At 40.3% G+C, this 20,274-nt stretch overlaps 1 protein-coding gene across 1 annotated transcript; it reads right to left on the reverse strand.

Moving 5' to 3' along the window:
* Positions 1-664: 664 nt before the first annotated feature.
* Positions 665-19,453, reverse strand: THOC1 (THO complex 1; the record flags this gene model as incomplete). Its single annotated transcript, XM_009084081.1, has 21 exons — positions 665-960; positions 2,900-2,978; positions 4,347-4,494; positions 4,718-4,801; positions 6,760-6,825; positions 7,122-7,217; positions 7,635-7,658; positions 8,492-8,562; positions 9,170-9,220; positions 9,390-9,456; positions 11,411-11,511; positions 12,823-12,954; positions 14,006-14,114; positions 14,702-14,775; positions 15,241-15,323; positions 15,620-15,715; positions 16,159-16,207; positions 16,907-17,025; positions 18,066-18,132; positions 19,203-19,263; positions 19,380-19,453. Coding segments are annotated over 21 exons (1,947 nt in total), but the record flags the coding sequence as incomplete, so codon positions are not given.
* Positions 19,454-20,274: the final 821 nt, after the last annotated feature.

A 20,274-nucleotide genomic window follows, 5' to 3' on the forward strand; every position in this document is an offset into this window, starting at 1 on the left:
ACAAAAAATTACTGTTTACCATGACTCAGAGGAGTAACCTACATAAACAAACATATGGAGAGCAGGAAAAGTCCCTGATTCTTGACTGTCAAGGTTGAGAGAGAACCAGTTCTTCACCAGGAGAGCACAGGGGCTGCAGCACCCCTCCAGGGACAGCAGTTCTTTGCTGAAAGCAACTTTATCTCCCTCACAGACCTGTAATTTTACCTATAACAGGTACATTTTTGAGTCTACAGCTCCCTGTCACCCCAAAGGGTGACTCAGAAGTCCTTCACACCTGCCCCAGCTCTGAGACCAGTGCAGAGGCAGCAGCAGCTAAGAGGCTTCCGACCACTCTGTCCAACAGGAGCCACCTGAGGGCTGCTGGTGCCAAACTCTCAAGCACCAAAAGCTGCATTGACTCTCCACCCTTCCTTCTTGTGTTTCCACCAACCAAGATGAAGCTTCCTAGTTTTGGGTTGGGATGACTAATCCTTTTCTCAGATCATCTGGACAACCGAACCATATTATTAAAAAGCTCTCTTATTTACTGAACATAAAATACCTATCAAAAATCTGTTACCTAACAACAATAGTAACAATTATCAGTGAAAACAACCAGAACAGCCACAATTAACACCACCAACCCCCACCCCAAGTCAAACAAGTTAGGCTCTGAAGCAGGTTAGCTGCTGCCTTCAGTGTCATTGGTCAGGCTTTCAGCAAGGTCACTCAGCCCGGCCTTGCTCAGTGCAGTGATCAGGTTCTCAGGGGTTGCATGTGCTCCCTCCTGATCCTGCCAGGCCACCAACAGCTGCTTAGCTCTCATCTTCACGTCCTCACTGTCCGACTCGATCTGCCGAATGTCAGAATCCTTCATTTCCAAGTAGGGAGCCAAGGCCTTCCACTGCTCCCCAAGCCTGTTTGCAAAGGACTCCATCTGTTCACCTGTCATGGCTTTGTCCCGTTGCACCTCTGGACCTAGGGGAAAAAAAGAGAAGGAAACTGAGGCACAGAGAATATCCCCAGATACTGCAAATTGATGTGCCCCATTTAACATCTTCTGTTTATTTACTAACAAGACAGTCCTACACTTTTCCTGTAGCTGTTAAAATCTGCTTGAGCTCTGAGAGCAGATTTTTACAGCTGAGTTACAAGAGGAATACTCCTTACTGCCCTTGAGAAGGAAAATCTTGCTTGTTATGTTATCTCCTATTGGACTGAGAGAGAATTGCTCAAGTCAGAACTGCCTCCTCCAACTGAAAACAAGGATTCTGACTATAGGTACACTGCAGTTTCCAACACAAGTCAACTAAAACATTAAAATACAGAGTGATCCTTAACACGTAGTTGTCTTTTGGACTTTTTTAGTCACTTAGAGTTAACCCAGGTCAAAACCAGTTTCTCCTTTTTTCCCTGCTCATGCTCTCATTGGCAGCAGGACTGTGACAGTAACTTTAATGTGTAGTCAGTTCTTCAAGGAATTTTCTGTCATTCTAGCACTGAGATTTAAAACATGGAATACTACGCTCAGCTGAGGAGCCAAGTGCTGCAGTGACTACACAGGCTTATCATGTTCTACAACCTATGGCTCACACCTATGGTTATTTCACAGTTTTAAAGATAAAAACCCAAAGACTGAATTACCTACATACAGAAAATAATCATAGTCTTGATTTTTAGTAAGCTATCTCACTCTCATGCCCCCTGCAGAGCCAGCTGGCATGAAGTACAAGTTTCAGCTCTCTCCAGTGCTTATCAGTTATACTCATTTACCTGAATTAAAGTCACTAGATCAAGGGGAAAGGATGGAAGATCCCAAAAACCAGAACAAAAGCCCTTAGATCACTTCCCTTCTGTCTAAGCACAGCAGTGTACAGGAGACCACAGCTCCACCATCTTTGCTTTAAGACAGGATTTAAAGAAAGATGTAAATCCCACACAGTGGCACCATAAAGGCTGTGCCAAATCAGCATTAGGCTGAAGAGGAGAGAACTCCACTATTGGTAAAGAGACTGTGGAAAAGGTCATGTGCTGGATGGAAAAGGGCAACAGAAGAAATTCACAGAGACTCACAGGTGTCTTCCACTAACAGAAAAAAACCCCTTTCAACAAAACTGCCAGAGGTACCCAGTGTTTGGCTTTCATGCCCTGCATATCCTATCTGCCCATGCTGGATCCAGGAGCTAGCACATGGAGATACAACAGGCAAGGGAGAAGGTGGTGTGAGATGAAGGCATGAATGAAGATGGAAGAGGCCAGAGTCACAGAGAAAGGAGATGGGGAAGGACACCTGGGAGCAGGACAGCACAAGATTACAGGCAAGAGAAACAGAAGGACTGGTTCCTGGAGAGGAATGAGCAAGAGACGATGTGTGTTGGGAAGATTGCTCTCCTCACAGAGAAGCTTTTGCCTCTAAGATATTTTAAATGAAGAAAAAGGAATGGTCACAGAACTGGAATGTATCCATTTTTGAAAGTCCCACAGCTACCCACCCCTGCAGGGATCAGAAGGAGGCACCTACCCTGGCGAGTGAAGGGCAGACAGGACAGGACAGGACAGGACAGCAGGGCGAGGAACGCTCAGGGAGGCCTTTACACAGCAGTACTGGCACGTTAGCTATGAACACCTACCACCACTGCAAACCACGTCAGGACACAGAAAAGGTGAAAGAGGCTCCTCGTGTAAGTGCTAATCCAACAAGTAGGATGCTCTCAACACTGCAGGCCATGAGACTGAGAGGTTGGAAATGGTGCCCTGTGTCCTGAAAAGCTCCACTTTCTAGTACAAATGCTGGTTCCAGCCAGAAGTGGTGGAGTGAGTAGGAGTGATGGCCCTCAGCAGAAACCATGTGAAAACACAGCTTCTACAACAAACATCTAGAGAAAAACTGAAAAGGCTGAGAACATGCAAACCTTACTTTCATTGTTTTCCTTTAATAAAGCATCATTGTCTTCCTCATCTTCATCTTCGCCTGTTTTTATTTCTTCAGAAGGAGGCTACAATGAAAGAACTAGGCATCACTGGATGGATTTTGTGTTTAAAGAGATACTTTAAAGCTCTGTGTTTGTCTCTGGAATGTGTGTTAGAATGGAAAACCTGACATGATCCTTCATGAGAATTAAAAATCCCCCACAGTCTCCTCCATACAAAACACCAGAATAGTGTTCTAATAGAACATACCACTAACTAAAATACCCAACATAAGTATCCACTTACTTCACAGGGTTCTCTCCTTCTCACCGTAACAACTAAGTATTACATAGAGAGTTATCTTACTTGCTTTAAAAAACCCCCAAACCCAATCAACCAACCTTGACACTACTACTGATGAAAAAATTAATTATTATTCATTGATTTTATTCCTCACTTAGGAACTCCTCAAAGCTTCTGTGCTTTCTGAAAGGTGGCAAACAAATGTGCAAACAACAAACTTTTCACTGATTTAGCTACTGATCAGCTAAAAACTTTCCTATTTTTCTACATTTCAACCACAGGCCCTTAATGTAGCTGTTTCTTGCTGTAATGACAGCAGCATCAGGAATATTGCATATAGTGATACCTTCATACATTAAACAAATTAACATACATTTCCCCTCCCTCTATTTTTTCTAAACCTGTTGTTAACACACAGTTAACTCTCCTGGCTGGACAAGCAACAAAGCTGTAAGTTACAGTCCAACCTTCACACCTCAGCAGCTCCACATTACAGACAAGGAAGGTCTCAATACGGAAGCAGGGGTTTGTACCCATAAGAAATTGCTGGGCTGTGTGCTAACCCAAAGGTTTGGAAAACACCCTTTTCCCCACTGTTAGCCTCTTATCTTTGTGTATAAAATGACCTAAAAGGCTCCTCCCTGGGCTCAAATTCGTACTGCTGAACATGCAAAGCCTTAGATTTCCAGATCCACAAGGTCTATTTTTATTTTACATTATTTTAAAAGTCAGGGAGCTGACAGAAGAGCTCTGGCAAACCTTGTTGTAAACCTATGGTAATACAGCGCAGCACCTCCAACTGCTTCTCCTGCCATCCCAGTATGTTCATGAGCCACAAGGCTGGCTAACACCTTCAACAGAAGTGGTTTGCACTGCACCATGGAACCCAAGTAGGTGGGTACAAAGACATGCCTGTCCACAAACAGGACTGCCACGGTTGGCTTTTTCCACAGAATACAAGGCAGCACTCCTAGGTAAGCCAGTGTTATTCAGTTAAGTGTTACTGGGATCTTCATATAGATTAATTTTGTCATTTTCATTTAGTGCAAAAACTTTTTTCCTCTTTTTTTCCCCCCTTTTGTCCTCATGTACCAAATGGACTACAGAGAAACAAGCAGGAAGTCAAATCATCATAGGATAATATTACTCACAGGCAACTCCTTGGCTAATTTGATTACCATATTTTCTAGGTATTCAGGTAAACTCTTGAACTGTTGGTTTGTTGGCTGGAAGAAGTGTGGACTTCTGCGTGCCAGAAGTCTCAGTGCTCTCCAGCCATAGTTAGAATTGTTCACAGCCCTACAATAAAACACAAATTTGGTTGGTAAAGTCTGTAAAAGCACAGCAAAAGATCGGAAACATTTAGTAATCAGTATAATTCTGCCCAAATGTCAAAGTTTTTTGTCCATTAATCCGTGAGTCCTGCACAGATACTGGTAATGCTGAGAACAGTCTGTTTGCTTTAACAATCCAAACATGAGAGAGATCAAAATCAGGTGAAACATAACAAAGGTCAACATACTTATACTTATTTTCAACCATGTTTTCAGGGTCTGCTTGTTCAATAGCTTCTTCAAAAAATTCCTCCAATGTTGGCATATATTCCCTAAAAAATAAAACAAGGAGCTTAATACATCTCACAACCTACTCTAAACCAGTTGGTTTTCAGTTCCTTCACGCACATCTCAAGCTCATCCACTGAAGAAAAAAGCCAAACAAACCCCAAACCAACCTACCTAAATTTAGCAATTACAAATAAGCAAAGAATCTGTTCTATACATGTGGCTATAAAATTATTTACTGCATAACCACCAGGCCGTACCAGCACTCACTGGCACTGCCTGTTACATGCATTTAAACCTTCTGCCATACCCAGAGGTGACATCAACATCTGTCAGCACAGCTCACAAGTGCTCAGGAGTCTGAACTGGTTGCTAGCTTCGTGGATTGCACAGGATCAGTAGCACACTGTTGCCCTCTACCCCCCATTTCAGTTTCATCTGCTCTTGGATCACCTACTGGTTGCTCCTGACAGGTATTCAAACCAGCTCATAAGGAACCCTGGTCTGAAAATAGGAACAAAAATGATATTCCCAACAATCAGGATAGTTCGCTGCTTTGAAGACCACAGGCAAGAAACAGACTATGTCAGAGCTGTAGGTTACTGCGAGCCAAGACTCTCTGTGGTGCAAAATGAGCACAATGATGTGTATTTCTCTGACCCAACGCTGACAGAGACACATCTACTTCTGCAAGGGAATCTAGTAATTAGTTGGAGCAGGGGGTGTAGCACACTGGTCCAGAAGTTCACTTCAATTTTGTTTGGAATAGCACATTTTGCCCAGGGTAGCAGTGCCCCATGCCTGTTTCAGTGCAGCACTGACTGCTGGAACCAAAGCCAGCACACCTTGGAAACCCATCTGACTTGACTTATGCTCCATTATCCCCAAAACAGCCACCTGAACAGAAGACAGGTAAGGAAGTATTAACCCATTTGAATGAAGATGTGAGGAACCAAAGCAAAATGCTACAGTCCCTTGACCACAGACAGTCATGAAGTCTGTAACAAAACTTGGAACGGAATTCAGATCCCACGGGATCTTCTCTTTCCTGTTTACCATAGCATATGCATTTTCTTGGTTTATCTCCACTTGTTTCATGTTTTTATTTTTTATTAAAAGACTCCAGCAAAACACAACCCTACACAGGGAATCAAAACCTTCTGTCTCAAACACAACTCCACCTTCAGCCCTTGGGTCCAGTAAAGGCAAGTATCCTGCCAGAGGCCATGTTACACATCCCAGCCTCGCAAGACAGGAGAGCACTTCCTCTGCAAAGCTCTAAACCTCTGGAAAAGCACTTCCTCCACTCAGGACATCTGCACAGCTAGCACCTCTCCCCAGGCAACCAGCCACTACCAGCAGAGTTCTCTCTGGGAAGCGTCTCATTCCTTTTCCAAATTTCCCTAGTAGGTATCGTGTCTGTGCAAAAAGGGACTATGCTATCTGCAACGAACAGAAAGTTATGTAGCAGAGTACATTTTAAGTGTTTCCTACAATTGTGCAAGCATAAGGGACAACCATTAATTGCACTTCTCTGCATCTGCACCATGAGCAGATCCGGTATGTGCTGGAACAATGCCTGCCAGCCAGTTTTCTCTTATCTAGCATTGTTCAAAGCACATGCCTGCTTGAAAATCACAGCCAAACAGCATGCTAAATTCATTAGAGCCAGGCTTGGCAATTTTCCTTCATTATATATAAGGTAATAGTGACAAAGTAATTAATTATACAATCATGCTCTATAAAATGGGACTTTCCATCTGGTTTTTAGCTTAGACGCAACTCAGCAATAAAAATTATGACAGCATAAACACTAGCGAAACACTCTTAAGACTTCAAGACAAAGATTCATACAACCAATTTGTCTCATGGCACGGTGAATGACACACCTTGTAAGATCATCCTGTGTGCTTTCCTTATGCCAATTTTGTAACAATTGCAATTCTCTAATTAGAGAGCTGAAAGTTACCTTTTGACAATGACACACCCATTTTGTACTTACCTACTCTCAGATTTACAAGCTTCCATGTTATCAGGACACAAATTCCAAAGGCGGGTCAGTTCCTCGCTGGGAAGAGAAGCATAAACACACATCAACCTCTACGTTCATCATTCCATCATTCCACACTCTCAGACTGTTGAAAAGGGACCTACAAGAGATGGCTTATAAGGAAAGGAAACCTACTGATGGTTTTAAAAGAATGACATATCCCTTGGCTGTTCTTTCCTGGCAGTTTCAAAGTAAGGAAGTTTGAAAGTTACTGTATAGAAAAAGAACAGATGGTAGAACAAAAAAACTCTACAAAATCCCCCAAACCAACTAACCAAAACCAGACACTCCATAAAGAAGAAAATCCAACATACTTCCCCATAAGGATCTTTTTGTTTGGCCCTTTTCCTAGGAAGTCCTCTGGAGCTGGCCTCTTCCTCACAGGCCTCATTGGCTTAGAATCAGGAGGTCTAAAGCAAAAAAAGTTGCTCTTTAGTGTCAAACCAGTAAGACTTTGAGAACACAATTAAGACATTTCACCTTCAGATGGTGCCAGTTAAATCACAATAAAAACCATCAGAAGGACAGTGAGTCTAAGAGTGGAAGGAGGCATGGGAGAAGAAGAGAGAAAAGGCAAAGTAAGGATAAGGAAAGGAATTTGCCAGACACCAAAATTAGTTCACTTGCAAGTGTAAAGGTCTACCGGAGTCCCGATACAGGAAAAAAAAGCAAATCACGTTTGTGGCAACAGCACATATCAAGCATGATCTACCCTGCTGCTGGGAGCATCTGCTCTATGATTGCAAGGTCTCTTTCCCCAGCTGCACCTGATTTCATGGGATCAGAGAATGGAGATCCCAGACCACTGAGGTTAGGGCAAGACCTACCCAAGCTGAAACTCTGGATGACATCTAAAGGAGGAGACAGAACATTTATCAATGTCAAATTGTGTAATTTTACTTCCCCCCAACCCTCCCACAACAGTAATTTCTCACAGCCCCCCTCCCTTATTTTCTGCAAACAGCTTAAGTCATGAAGAGGTGGCTGCACCTGATCTCTCCAACAAAAGGAAATCTGCAAAGAGATAATGACCCAGATGCTCCTGACCACAAAAAGGCTACACACTCTGTGTACAATGAAGGATGGAAGAGGAATGTCTGGTCACACCAACAAATAGTCAAGTAGACATATGGAGTCAAAGTTCAAGTTTTGCCACAAGTCAGTAATTAATTACACAGGAAACCTTTCAGTGGTGAACACCACCTAATTGCCACTTCCTCTCAGGTAAGGGATAACCACCAAGTGGCAAACCTAACAAATAAATTGCAAAAAAAGTCACACAAAGCTCCAAGTATACAGCCCTGCAAAAGCCATGACTCCAAAGGCTTCATTTGAGGCAATCCAAAGTGGTACATGGGAAAGTCAGGCACTAACTCCTTCAACCTAGGAGCAGGTTGTGCCCCTGCCTACATCTCCTCATCCACTGCATCCTCAGTACAACAAAATGTTGCCATGAGACAGCAAGGAACGCACTCCTGAGATCCCACACATCCATAACCACCTCTTCCCTGACACAATGAAACCCTTAAGACTTTAGGAAGAAACCCAAGAGCCTTCTGTACACACTGAAGGGACAGGCAACTACAAATCTCAAAGCTGTGTGAATCATCAATGTTCCTGTGCACCATAATCTGAACTACCATTTCAAACAAGCAGCAGCAATCTTCTACTTCGTAATAGTTACCTTTCCTTCACAAAGCTGGGACAGCCCTCGTTTTTCCATGAGTTCCAGTTTTCTTCAGTATTTAATATATGCTGGAGAAACACAGAAAATATAGCACATTATGAATGGTCACAACCACTTTTAGAGTGGATCCCAAAGTTTTTAACTGAGCTATTAAAATGAAGGGAAAAACTTTGTTATAGGTTGTGTATTTCAGCCACTATTTCAGACAGCTGGTTTAATTTACTCAACAATAGTGTATCTCCTCTCGTCAGTAATTGTGGGAAAGGCTTTATTGCACTTGCTGTAAACCAGAAAATACACGCAGTCAAAATAAAGAAAAAAAGGAAAGCAAGAAGACAACTTTTTTTTTTTTAGTTTCACTTGCATTCTGTTCCCATGTCTCTGGGCACAGCTCTTTCCTGTAAAGACTTGAAAAAGATTTTTTTTCTTCAATGACTAATGTCTCCTGTGTGTACACAGGCCCACATTTCCCATTTCTCCACAGGAGATGGAAGAAAAACACATTAATGAAAATATGGGGAAAATTACTCCAAACTAAAGTTATGAGACCTTTTTACTGAGATGAAGTACAAGTTCTCTCAGATATCACCCACGGCCCAAACCCTAGTTTAAGCCTATACAGCTTTTTTTTATGTGTTATACAGACTTTGTTCAGACAGGCACCAAAGTACTTACCTCTACCATTTTTGAGAATCTTTCCCCATCTGGAGGATTTTCTGAAAGAAGCTACAATTGGGAGGGAGAAAAATGTTAATTATATTGTAGCAGAGTATATAGGAAAAAAACCCCCACAACAACCAAGGAAAATGGTTGCTTCTGCTCCAAAGGTGGCTGATGTAATATTACATGCTAAGTGTTCTTCTGTGTAATATTTAAAGAAATTTATTGTACCAACCTGGTAAACTGCTTTTGTAGTATCTTCAATCCAAAGAGACTGCTCATCTGTTAGAACATAGTTTGAGCTAGAATCCAGAAATAAAATTTTAAAAAATAATTATAAAGAAATGTCATTAAATCAGTCGATTTTGTTTTTTTTTTACTTAAAGAGTTTGCTACACATCAAAAGAGTGCTGAGGACACATGATTTACATTACATACTTTCTGAGGGGTGCTACAGGGGATGTGAAGAGAGTACTTAGAATGTGCCGTGATCTGGTCCCATAGATTGAACATTTATTAGGTTGTGGAATTAATTAGATGTGCTTAGAAAATGTACTTTCAAGGTTTAGCTTCACCCAGCAGGGAACTCATTTGTGTGATTCAAGATCAAACCGTGATGTTGCATCCAATGCACAGCAAACAGGCAGAGTGAAGAGACTTATCTCAAAAAAAACCCCAAAACCCTCTCCTAACACCAGCTAAAGGACTACTTTAGACACATCATAGTAAGAGACATAATTAACCCACCAGCTGTATACAGAATACAGATAGTGAATGTCTCAAAACATGAATCTAAACAGCATAACCTGAAGTCATTAAACAAGTCATGTGGTACATCAAGAATTATAATGCACCTAATGCATCTAGATTTAACAATACATATACATCTAGACTTAACAATGCATATAATACATCTAGAACTATAATCAGTAAGTAGAAGTGAAAAGAGAAGAACACAGATATAAATCCAACATGGCTCACTTCATTCTCCAGCAGATACCAGAACTTTCTTTTTAAATACATTAAAAATCAGATGAGAATCTGTCTTACACTGGTTCAAGAAGGATACACTCAAAGCATAACCATTAACATTCCATTACCAGTGCTCAAAAGCAATGTAACACCCACCAGCTCTTTATGACACACTGGGTGCCTTAAGTAGCAAATCTAAACATGATCATGTCTAAGTTTGATAACACCAAAAAGAACTTTTAGAACTATCTACTCTTAGTTAACAGGATATTATAAAAGCTAATCTTTTTTAAGGAAGGGAATAATTATTATTTTACAACTGCACCAAGTGTTATACTACACCATTTACATGTCATAGTATCTTTGATCACAGATAAACAAGTGCTTTGTTGAACATTTTAATGAACTGTCATTGAATTTACTGTCACCTCAACAGGACTGAAGTGCACTTCAGAAGACTTGAATTAGATTTCTCCCCTGACACTGGGCTGCCCTGGTAAACAATCTATAGAATTAGGCTAATGATCCTAACCTAGTTTACAAAGTTCCTTGGAAGCTGTTCATAAAAAACAGCATATTGCAGGTGAAAGGAAGTTAACCACTATGTGCACATATGGCCACAGGCACAGGAAATGAACAGAGAGGTAGGATTATCTTCAACATAACATTAGAGACTAGGACAAGATAGGGTTTGGTTCTGTTCCATTACTTTATTAAAGCAACAATCACCACTGCTATTTTTTTGCAGTTTTAGACAGAATTCTGTAGCACACTAGGAAAAAACTAAATCAGCAGCCAATGCCACATCACAGAGTCAATACAGATTCAAAGTGATGCCACACACCAGTATTTTGCATTGGTCTGACAACTTGCTGCTGCCAAAGAGAGTCTCCTTCCCTCCAATGGCTGACACTCACCATGAACAAGCTTCAATGGCCTCTGTTTCTCTGAGACCCCACACAACTCACCAGTCTGACAGAATGCTAACTCTGCAAAGAGGAGCAGATTGGTTTTTTGCTGGTTTACTAATACATTCAAATTTGAGTAAGTCCAATGAACACTAGAGCAAGGGAGGACAAAGAATCACACAGAAAGCAATGGAGAAAGGCAAGAAGGAGATCTCTGCTTTCCTGCTGTAAAATAACTTTGGCCACACCCTGTATTTCCCAATCCACTGCTCTAAGATTCATATTAGAACAAGTAGACAATCTCTTTTGAAATATTTTGGTTTATCTCCAAGTTTCTAGTTCCCCATCCTCAAAACAAAAAATATTTCCACATTACCTTTTAAATTTGACCTGTCCCTTCAGATACTGAAACAGTATCAGGTACTGCAACAGGATGTGACGGCGGAAGTTACTGTCACTCAACTGTAAATCCATCAGCTAAATAACAGCAACAAAGAAGTACACATTAAAGAGGCTAAACATGCATAAGTGAAAAAAAAAATCCAGCAAATGTTTTTGATCAACTCCATGTAGACTATTTTGACAACAAGATGATGCTAAGTCATTACAGAAGCTCCATTCAGCATCACCTATACTTTCAGGGCAGCACTTCACAACGTACTAAGATGGGCAAACTGTCATTTAGCACAATTTGTGAAGAGTATCAAAATTTCTCATAAAATAAGGTTTTTTGAATGCATTAAGAACTTTCTGTGAAAGTATCCTTAGGTTTTTGTTTAACTAGTTGCATGGTGCCGGATTAAATAACATTCACTCTGAAATGAACAAAAATTGGGAAAAACAAGTATTCCAATATTTCAGTAACTGAAGGACACCTCATTCCCATTTCCTATGAACTACTGGCTACGACATGAGGATTTAGCTGCCATTGAAGTGTTCACTCTCATCAACACTTGCACAGTGACACGCTGCCTGGTTTGTGCCCTGTGTGCTGCAGCATGATAGATCATACAAAGGGAAGCCTTGAAGATTCTTTAAAGAAAAAGGCCTTTGATTATTTGGTGTTAATTAAGCAACTGGTTCTGTATTTTCTATAACACATTGTTTATAAATTGCAAATACATAGGGCAAACCACAATTTAACAGCTCTTCCAGCCCAGGAGCACTGCACTGAGATTTACTTTCTGTCATCTACTAATGCATGCACTTAAAGTTGCATAGTATTTCAAATTGAAGACGATTTTTAGGCTTAAATTCAATAGAGCTTTGTGTTTTTGACTCAATATTAACCATTAAAAATTCTCCAGATATTCAAAACAATTTTGAACAAGACCATTATGAAGCACAAAACACAGGTAGCACACCAGACAAATTTTGAAAATGTAATTCCAAAGGCAACAAAAACCCAACAGATCTATAAATATGTATTATCTTTTAACTTTTCATAAATGCAAAATTACATTTCCTATGCAATAAACAAATCTCAGCTTTACTACAGACTCTTATTCCAGAAACAGAAGCTCCTGAATCATTAATTCACAGAGGCAATTCACAAAGAATAAAATAGGAAAAAGAACAAAATAAATCTATCTAAATAAAGTGATCAAAGAATGCAGTGGGGTACCCAGAGGGACCAGGGAGTCTCTCTCTGTGGAGACGTTCAAATCCCAACTAGTCACAGTGCTGTTCAACTGCTCTGACTGAGAGCTGTGAGCACAGAGGCTGAAAAATACACAGATTCCTTCCCACCTCAACTAGCCTGTGATTCTGAGAAGAGAAATTACATACCTTTTCACTAGTTAGGAATTTTGCAAAATACACATGTTCTCCTCCGGTTTTTAGTTCTTCCAACTTTTTCCGGGAAGCCTGAGTGTCATCCAATTTGTAACTTTTGAAGACAGCCAAAACTTCTTCTGAGTACTACAAAACACAGTTATTTAGTACATGAAAATAATACAAAACCTTTGTAGTTAGAGAACTGCACCAGACAGCCCCAAGCAAGTCAAGCAATTTGCAAACTTGCTTTCAGCCCACGGAAACAACCCATTTGCTACCAATTTGTAGGATCTCTACGAACACCACAGATGACAGTAGAAGTGTTACCACATCAGAACATCTCATCATAGAGAATATTAAAAACAGGCTAAGAAAAATGATGGTTTGGGTTGTGAACAGTGCACAGTGGCTTTGCTGTTTGGACATTATGAAGATATAAGGTTCACAAGATGATAGTGTTACATTAAAAACGATCACCTCAAAGACCGAAGTCTGGCCTTGCTCAGTTTCTGAACTGCACATGTGGTGTTTTTTTGCGGTTGGGTGGTTGCTTTTTTGGGGGAGGAGGGGGTTTGACCCCATTAGTAAACCTCATTAACTAGATTTACATTAGGATGTCTGAGCAGATGTCACCTCTTATTACCAGAACACAGAGAATGAGGATTAAAAAAACCCTAGGCTTCTTGCTGTTAAATGAACACTAAGTGACAAATTGTGAAGGGACAGATTAGCAATAAACCATCGTCAATATTCATACTAAGCAAAACTGAAACACCTGGACGAAGGGGACATGTCAGTCAGTGCTTCTATAAAGATATTTGCTACAGTAGAAACCAATAATCTTTAGGATCCCACTGGGATCAATATGAATATTCAAAAGTAACATCTAGGAGTAGGTAGAGCTGTTTATCATCTCTGGGTAAAAAATGAAAATCAAACCCACAAGTCCTCCTGCTGGCAGCTGATAAATCACAAAAAAAGGTATTTCTGGTATTGTAGCAACATATGAAATCTTTCTGTTATTAACTTACACAAGTTACTGTACGTCTTAATATACTGCTTGCTGTTAAAGGTTCACTTTAGAAAACAGCAAAATGCATTTCCTCATGCACTATTATTTTCCAAAGGCCCTTTGGATTGTACTTATGCTGTCACTGCTACTCATGCAAATGTTGAAAGCATGAACTCAGATTACCTTAAGGAAAGTTTTCCATGACACCTTCTCATAGCACTGCACAGGATTCCTAAAGTAATCTTGAAGTGACCAGAATTTTCTATACAGGTTATAATCTATTGGAATGGAACTGGGGAAAGCAAACAAACAAACAGACAATACTGAAAGTGATATATTAAATTCGAGTCTACTCAGGAATGTACAACCTCAGAAAATGTATTTCATTTTGGAAATGTAATAATGACTTGGTAGTGAATCCTTACAGAGAAATCTGTAATTCAGAATTTGACCCTAGTAAGAGTTTTCCATCCAGTCTGTTGTTACTTTCTCACCACAAAAGCAAAAAAGAACAAGGGATCTTAGGAGTTTTTCACTATCTGGGGAATGAAAAAGAACACAGCTTTTTCTCATAAAAGCACATACAGGATATACTCAGAATCCCTGAATACATCTTATTACAAGTTCTGTCAAGGGAATTTGGAAAACTGTGGTTCTCAGCCAGGGCATGTGACTTTGTCAAATCTGTACATTTCTGTCTCTTACAGACAACTACACTTAAAACAGTGAAGACAGTGCCAGGTGTCTTAACTGATCAGATACATCTAATCTTGAGATAAGGACAATTCTGACCACAACATTTAAGGATATTTCCCAAACAGCTTTTTACTTTCACTTTATGAAGTTTTGTTTCAACATTCAAAGTTTCTGTAAGCTCACCAGCTTGTTGGTGCTTCATCATCTCCCATTTCACCTTCTTCTACATCCATTCCTTCTTCCCTCTCCTCAGTGTGCTAATAGGAAAAAATAATTTAAACTTATACAAATGCCACTGCAATTTGCATACAGTGCTCATAAACATACTAGACCAGAAAGCTGAAGGACGTAATTCCAAGCATTATTACTGTAAAATGTGCAGCAAATTCCTCTCTCAACACCTTCCTACAATTTGCAATGTTAGCCTGACTTCCAAAAAAAGCTGAAGGGACAACTCTATCCTCTGTACACTGTGGGGAAAACTTCATATGATAAGTGATAGTGTTTATTCCTCACAAGCACATCTATTTTTTCCCCTCAAAGTGCACAGTTCAATGCAGCAGGTAAGATGCCTCTTTCCCAAATCAACTGCTCGGTCTGGAAGGAGGACAAGTAAACTATGAACATACAGTTCCAAATGTTAAGCACAGTAGTGTAATTTTGTGTGAACAATCTTACACATTTACTGCAGAATGAGTGAAAAGTGACATAGGCATTATCACCTTCTGTCCTAGAGTGCTCTCATGTTCGTTGGTATTGAAAACAGTGACATTTTCCAGGTTAAACTGACTCTGCAGGTTAAGTCCTGTGAAAAACAAAGGGACAGTCTTAGCAGCTGTGAAGTGCCCAAGTCTGCTCATTCAGTTGGTTGTTTATGAGATGCTGACACTAAATTCTCAGGAACAGCATTCAAAACTTGTTTTTGAAATCAAAGCAAATGAAAGTTACTTAAAATATCTAGGACAGAGACAAGAACTAAGATACAAGTGCAAAGTGATTTTTCCAACTGGATTTGGTCTGCAACCATCACAAACTTAAAAGGTTCAGCACATTTAGTCTTGGTTAGATGTTAAGTGTGATGAAATGCAAAAAAAATCTCACCTGACTTTTCTGAAAGTGGAAATAATCTAGCCAAGAACAGCTGAATTCTTCCACAGAAGACTGTGTTTTGTGACTTAGATAATCTTCTTAAGAGGTCTAAACATTGTAAACAGTAAAGAATATTAGTATTTATCCCCTCTTTTCATTTCTCACACAATAAAATTCAAGACTTGCTAGTTACATGACCCACAGAGCTAGTGAAAGAAAGCTCAGATTTGTAAACTTAAATGCTACTAACTCCCTCAGATCAGATACATTTTCTCCAAATGCATTCTACCAATTCTCCTAATACCTTCAACACCACTAAATAATAAGTTCAAATGAATCCTGTTCTTCTATACTGACCTCCACTGACAAAGAGTTCCCTGAGGTCAGAATGACTCTTACATGAACCAGCAAAACTCAGGAGTACCTGCTGAGTGATGCACCTTTTAACTTTATTACTTGTTGAACGCAACTGAATTTAAACCAAATTTTCACTTCTACTTGCCGAGACAGGAATTTATTTAATTCCCCTCCCTGCAAAAAGTAAAACTCACCATTGCACATTCGAAGCAAATAATTTTTCCCTGCAGAGTAAAATGTATTCTGAAACAGAGTAAAAAGTATTTAGAACACTAAGAGATCACAAAACAGTCTTGAGCAGATTTAAGCTGCAAGTAACTGAGTCACTCCTACTGATAACTCTGAATTTGAGTCTTCCTTTAGCTAATAGGCAGGTTCCACAAAAAGGCAATACAAAACAAACAGTCCCAGAAATTCCAAGAAAGCATAAAACATTTAAATCCACCCTTCATCCAGAAAAAACCCACAGGTGCCAATGAACTGTAACAGCAGCATCCACTTTTTATTCCTGAAACACTCTACCTTTTATGCTCATTGCCTTTAGTATTCCATGTATTATTTATACAAATAAGCAAAGAGCACACACATGAGATTAAGAGTGTTTGCAGCTCTGGTAATCTGGCAGCAGGAGAAAGAAATTGGTAGACACTTGAATTAATGCTGAAGAACAGTTTGTGAATATATCAGGGACTACAGTGTCATCTGAAACAGAACAGCCTGAATTAATACCTATGGGAGGCAGTCCTGGCTGGAAAATCCATGTTAGGAAAGCACTGAGAAAGTGAAAAGCTTTTCAGTTGCTGCCTGTAGAGTTCCTGACTCTGTGTGTCAGATACAAAGACAGTTAAAATCCCTTTATAAAAATGCTTTGGGTAGACAGAAGCTTTGGCAAAATTATGTAACATTTTGGAAAGATATGCAACATTCTGGAAAAATACCTACTGATTTCCATGTAGCAACATTTTTCTCCACAAAAGTGAAAATTTTGTCACACTGGTCCAAAGGGAGGCAATCCAGAACATCCCCCAAAAGCACAAAAGGAGTCGATGCAGTGCAGATGCCTACAAGGAACAGGGAATATTTTATTCAACAGATTTGAACTGAAATGCAATAAGGATGTATGGCACTTGAGGGACATTATATTTAAAAAAAAAAAAGAAAAGAAAAAGGTTCTTCTGGGCTCCTACAAATCCTAACTATACGCTTGGGCTAAAACATGACCTTTCAATTAAGCTATTTCTATAGGTACAGATACTTGAATGAGCTCTACAAGAGCTTTGCACTAATGTGAAACAAATAAAACAAAAGAAAAATCACTGTTCTAAAAACCCTGAAATCTGAAGCAATGCCACAACTCTTTGCAGATTGCAAGTGAACTCTTTCAGACATCTAAATCCACAGTCAGTCATGCAACAGACACCTGTGAAGCCTGAGAGTGTTTTCTTCAAGCAAAGCACTGCTAAAGCAGTGCTCCAAGTCTCTGCAGTGTCTGCACTCCTCATCACAGACCTTGGTATTCTGCAGCTCAAAAAACATACATGCAGTTGAGCTACATCTACTACTAAAACAAACAAATATCTGATGTGTAATGTGGACAAATAAACAAAGGGAAGAGCACAAAAGCCTCTTCAGAAGAGATCAGCACGCTGATCTGTGACACAAAAGACAGTTATATAAACAGATTCAAGTATCTAAAAAACAGCCAAGTACTGACAGGTCAGTGCTGGGAGATGAGCACAGATGTCCAGAAATAACATTTCCTGGATGTCATTTAACCTCTCTGCCTCAGTGGTCTCATGTCTGAGCTTATGATGGGAGACTTCTAGGCCCTTTAGAGTGGTGGGTGAAGACAGAAAGTGCTAATCATGCTGCAAACAAAACCATGCATCTTTCTCTGCTGGAAAAGATTTCAATACAAATGTCACAAACATAACTGAATTTGATTATATTATATTCAATTTCACTTGTGAAACAAGCTTAATAACCACTAGCATAAAGGCCACATATTACCAAAGCTGTAGATGACTTACTGAAATCCACATTTTAACATTCTCCTAAATGGTCCGTTAAGCTGCCAACAAATCTGAAGAAAGATGCTCACCTTCTGTGACTCCATTGATAGCAAGTGAAATAATTGCCAGGAGATTTTCACATGGAGCTTTGTTTATCTAAACAAAGAAAACAGCATTAAACTTCTCCATTCTGACCAAAATACATCTCATGAAATTAAAACTGTTTCCAAGTAACATATTTAAAACAAATATTGGCATTCAACTTCCCAGTATTTCTAACAATCTTTTAAATTTGACCTGTCAGTCAACTATATGAAGTTTTTATTGAGTGAGCAATCTTTCCTGACAGTTCCAGACACTAAAGAACCTTCTGTGCAGAGAGTAATTTACCTCTGAAAATTAATATGCCACATTCAGAATTCATTCAAGTATCATTTTATCATACATTATTTGATTCCTTTCATTGGTCTTTTCAGCTGACAGGCAGCTTTGTTACATGCTAGTAACAGATCACAGAATCATAGAATGGTGTGGGTTGGAAGAGACCTTACAAATCACCTAGTTCCAACTGCCACCTGCCCTGGGCAGGGACACCTCCCACCACCAGGTTGCTCAGAGCCCTATCCAACTAGGCCTTCAACACTTCCAGGGATGGAGCATCCACAACTTTCTCTGGGCAACCTGTTCCAGCGCCTCACCACCTTTACACTCATTTCAGACAGATTAAATCCACCACATCCCTCATCTTTGGCATAAAATCTGGGAAAACATTTCATAGAACCATCACAGAATGGTTTGGGTCGAAAGGGACCTTAAAGATCACCTTAGTTCCAACGCCCCTGCCATGGGCAGGGACACCTCATAGTGAAGAATTTCTTCCAAATATCTCATCTATACCTACCCTCTCCACCCACTCTAAAAGTACAGTTGCAGAACAATGCATATTTATGAATGAGAATTTTAAGACGCAGCATTGCAAAGAACTGCTGGAAAAGGCTCAGTCAGCATCTCTCACTACAATGCAGTGTCTGTAAAACACTGACATTCTACCAATCTTCTTGAAACATTTATATTCACTCTTAATTACCTAACTGCTACGCAGGTTGTGTTTTTTAATAAAGTGTTTGCTTATACTGAAGCAAGTTGCTGTTACATTGATGTATTAGGTTGCGAATAGGAATCTGAGGTTTAACAAGAGAGAAGGTGCAGCAGTTTAAAGCACTTACTATTTCTTCTTCTACGACGACTCTGAAAGCTTGATCCAAGGTACACTTCTTCTCATTTTCACTGCAAATACAAACATGCCACTTTAGTCAGGAACAACTATTAGGGCACTAAAGATGACTAAAAGTTATCTGGAACAGGCACTTTTTTAATTAAAACCAAGTGTGGCCTTTGCTTACCTCCCAGGAACCTGGTTAAAGGTGCTCAGCAGCGGCTTGATGCTTTTGTTAATCAGAGCCTCTCTGGTGGATGTCTACCAAAGTGTAAAGAAAGAAAACTTACAAAACTGGTACAGAAGCAAAAGGATTTTCTCCTCCCTCTATCCAACAGTGCACAGACATACTAAGGGATCTATCTGCCACACACCATGTGAAAAGAATTTTGTAACAAGCAGGGCACACAATCAGCACCTAGGAAATTGGGCATATGAGCTAGTGGAGCACCACACCCCAAACCTGGGCTAAGTGTGGTCAAGAGAGTACTTGTGAGTGAAACACAGAGGTACACACTGCTGTGACCGATGTTGCACCCACCACAGCCCCATGTCCCCCATGCACAACCCCAGGTGGTTGTGGTGGTTTGGTTCATGACTCCTGCTGACAAGATGACTTAAAATTACTATTTTCTGTTATGAAATCAATCTAAAGGATCAAGTGCCTGTGCCTCCACCACTTCTGTGCACATCCCACCCCTCTTGTCCAACTAACTAGGCTGCAAACGACGGGATCCAGAGCCCTGGGCACACACCCAGCCCTCCCTGCTCCGTCAATAGGAAAGCATCATTTGGCTTTGATAAGGCTTCTCAAGAGAGAAGCACAACATGCTACTACAGTCAGTTTGCTGCAGGGGCTATGCCATGAACTCATTTCATTTCACATTCATCTTGGTTAAGCTAAAAGCTGAGCCTTCCCTTGGCAGGCTGGGCTGAGCCCTGTCCTCAAACCCATACTGCTTCATCACAGCTGTGCTGGACTCCTGTGAAAGGAGAGCACTGGCCCTCCCTAGCAGGAGCCCTGGGGGGTGGGGGAAAGGGAAGTGAAGGGAGGAAAGGGGAAGGGGGCAAGGGGAAGGGGG

Source organism: Acanthisitta chloris, unplaced genomic scaffold (assembly GCF_000695815.1).
Source record: "Acanthisitta chloris isolate BGI_N310 unplaced genomic scaffold, ASM69581v1 scaffold26351, whole genome shotgun sequence".
NCBI classification, from domain to species: domain Eukaryota; kingdom Metazoa; phylum Chordata; class Aves; order Passeriformes; family Acanthisittidae; genus Acanthisitta; species Acanthisitta chloris.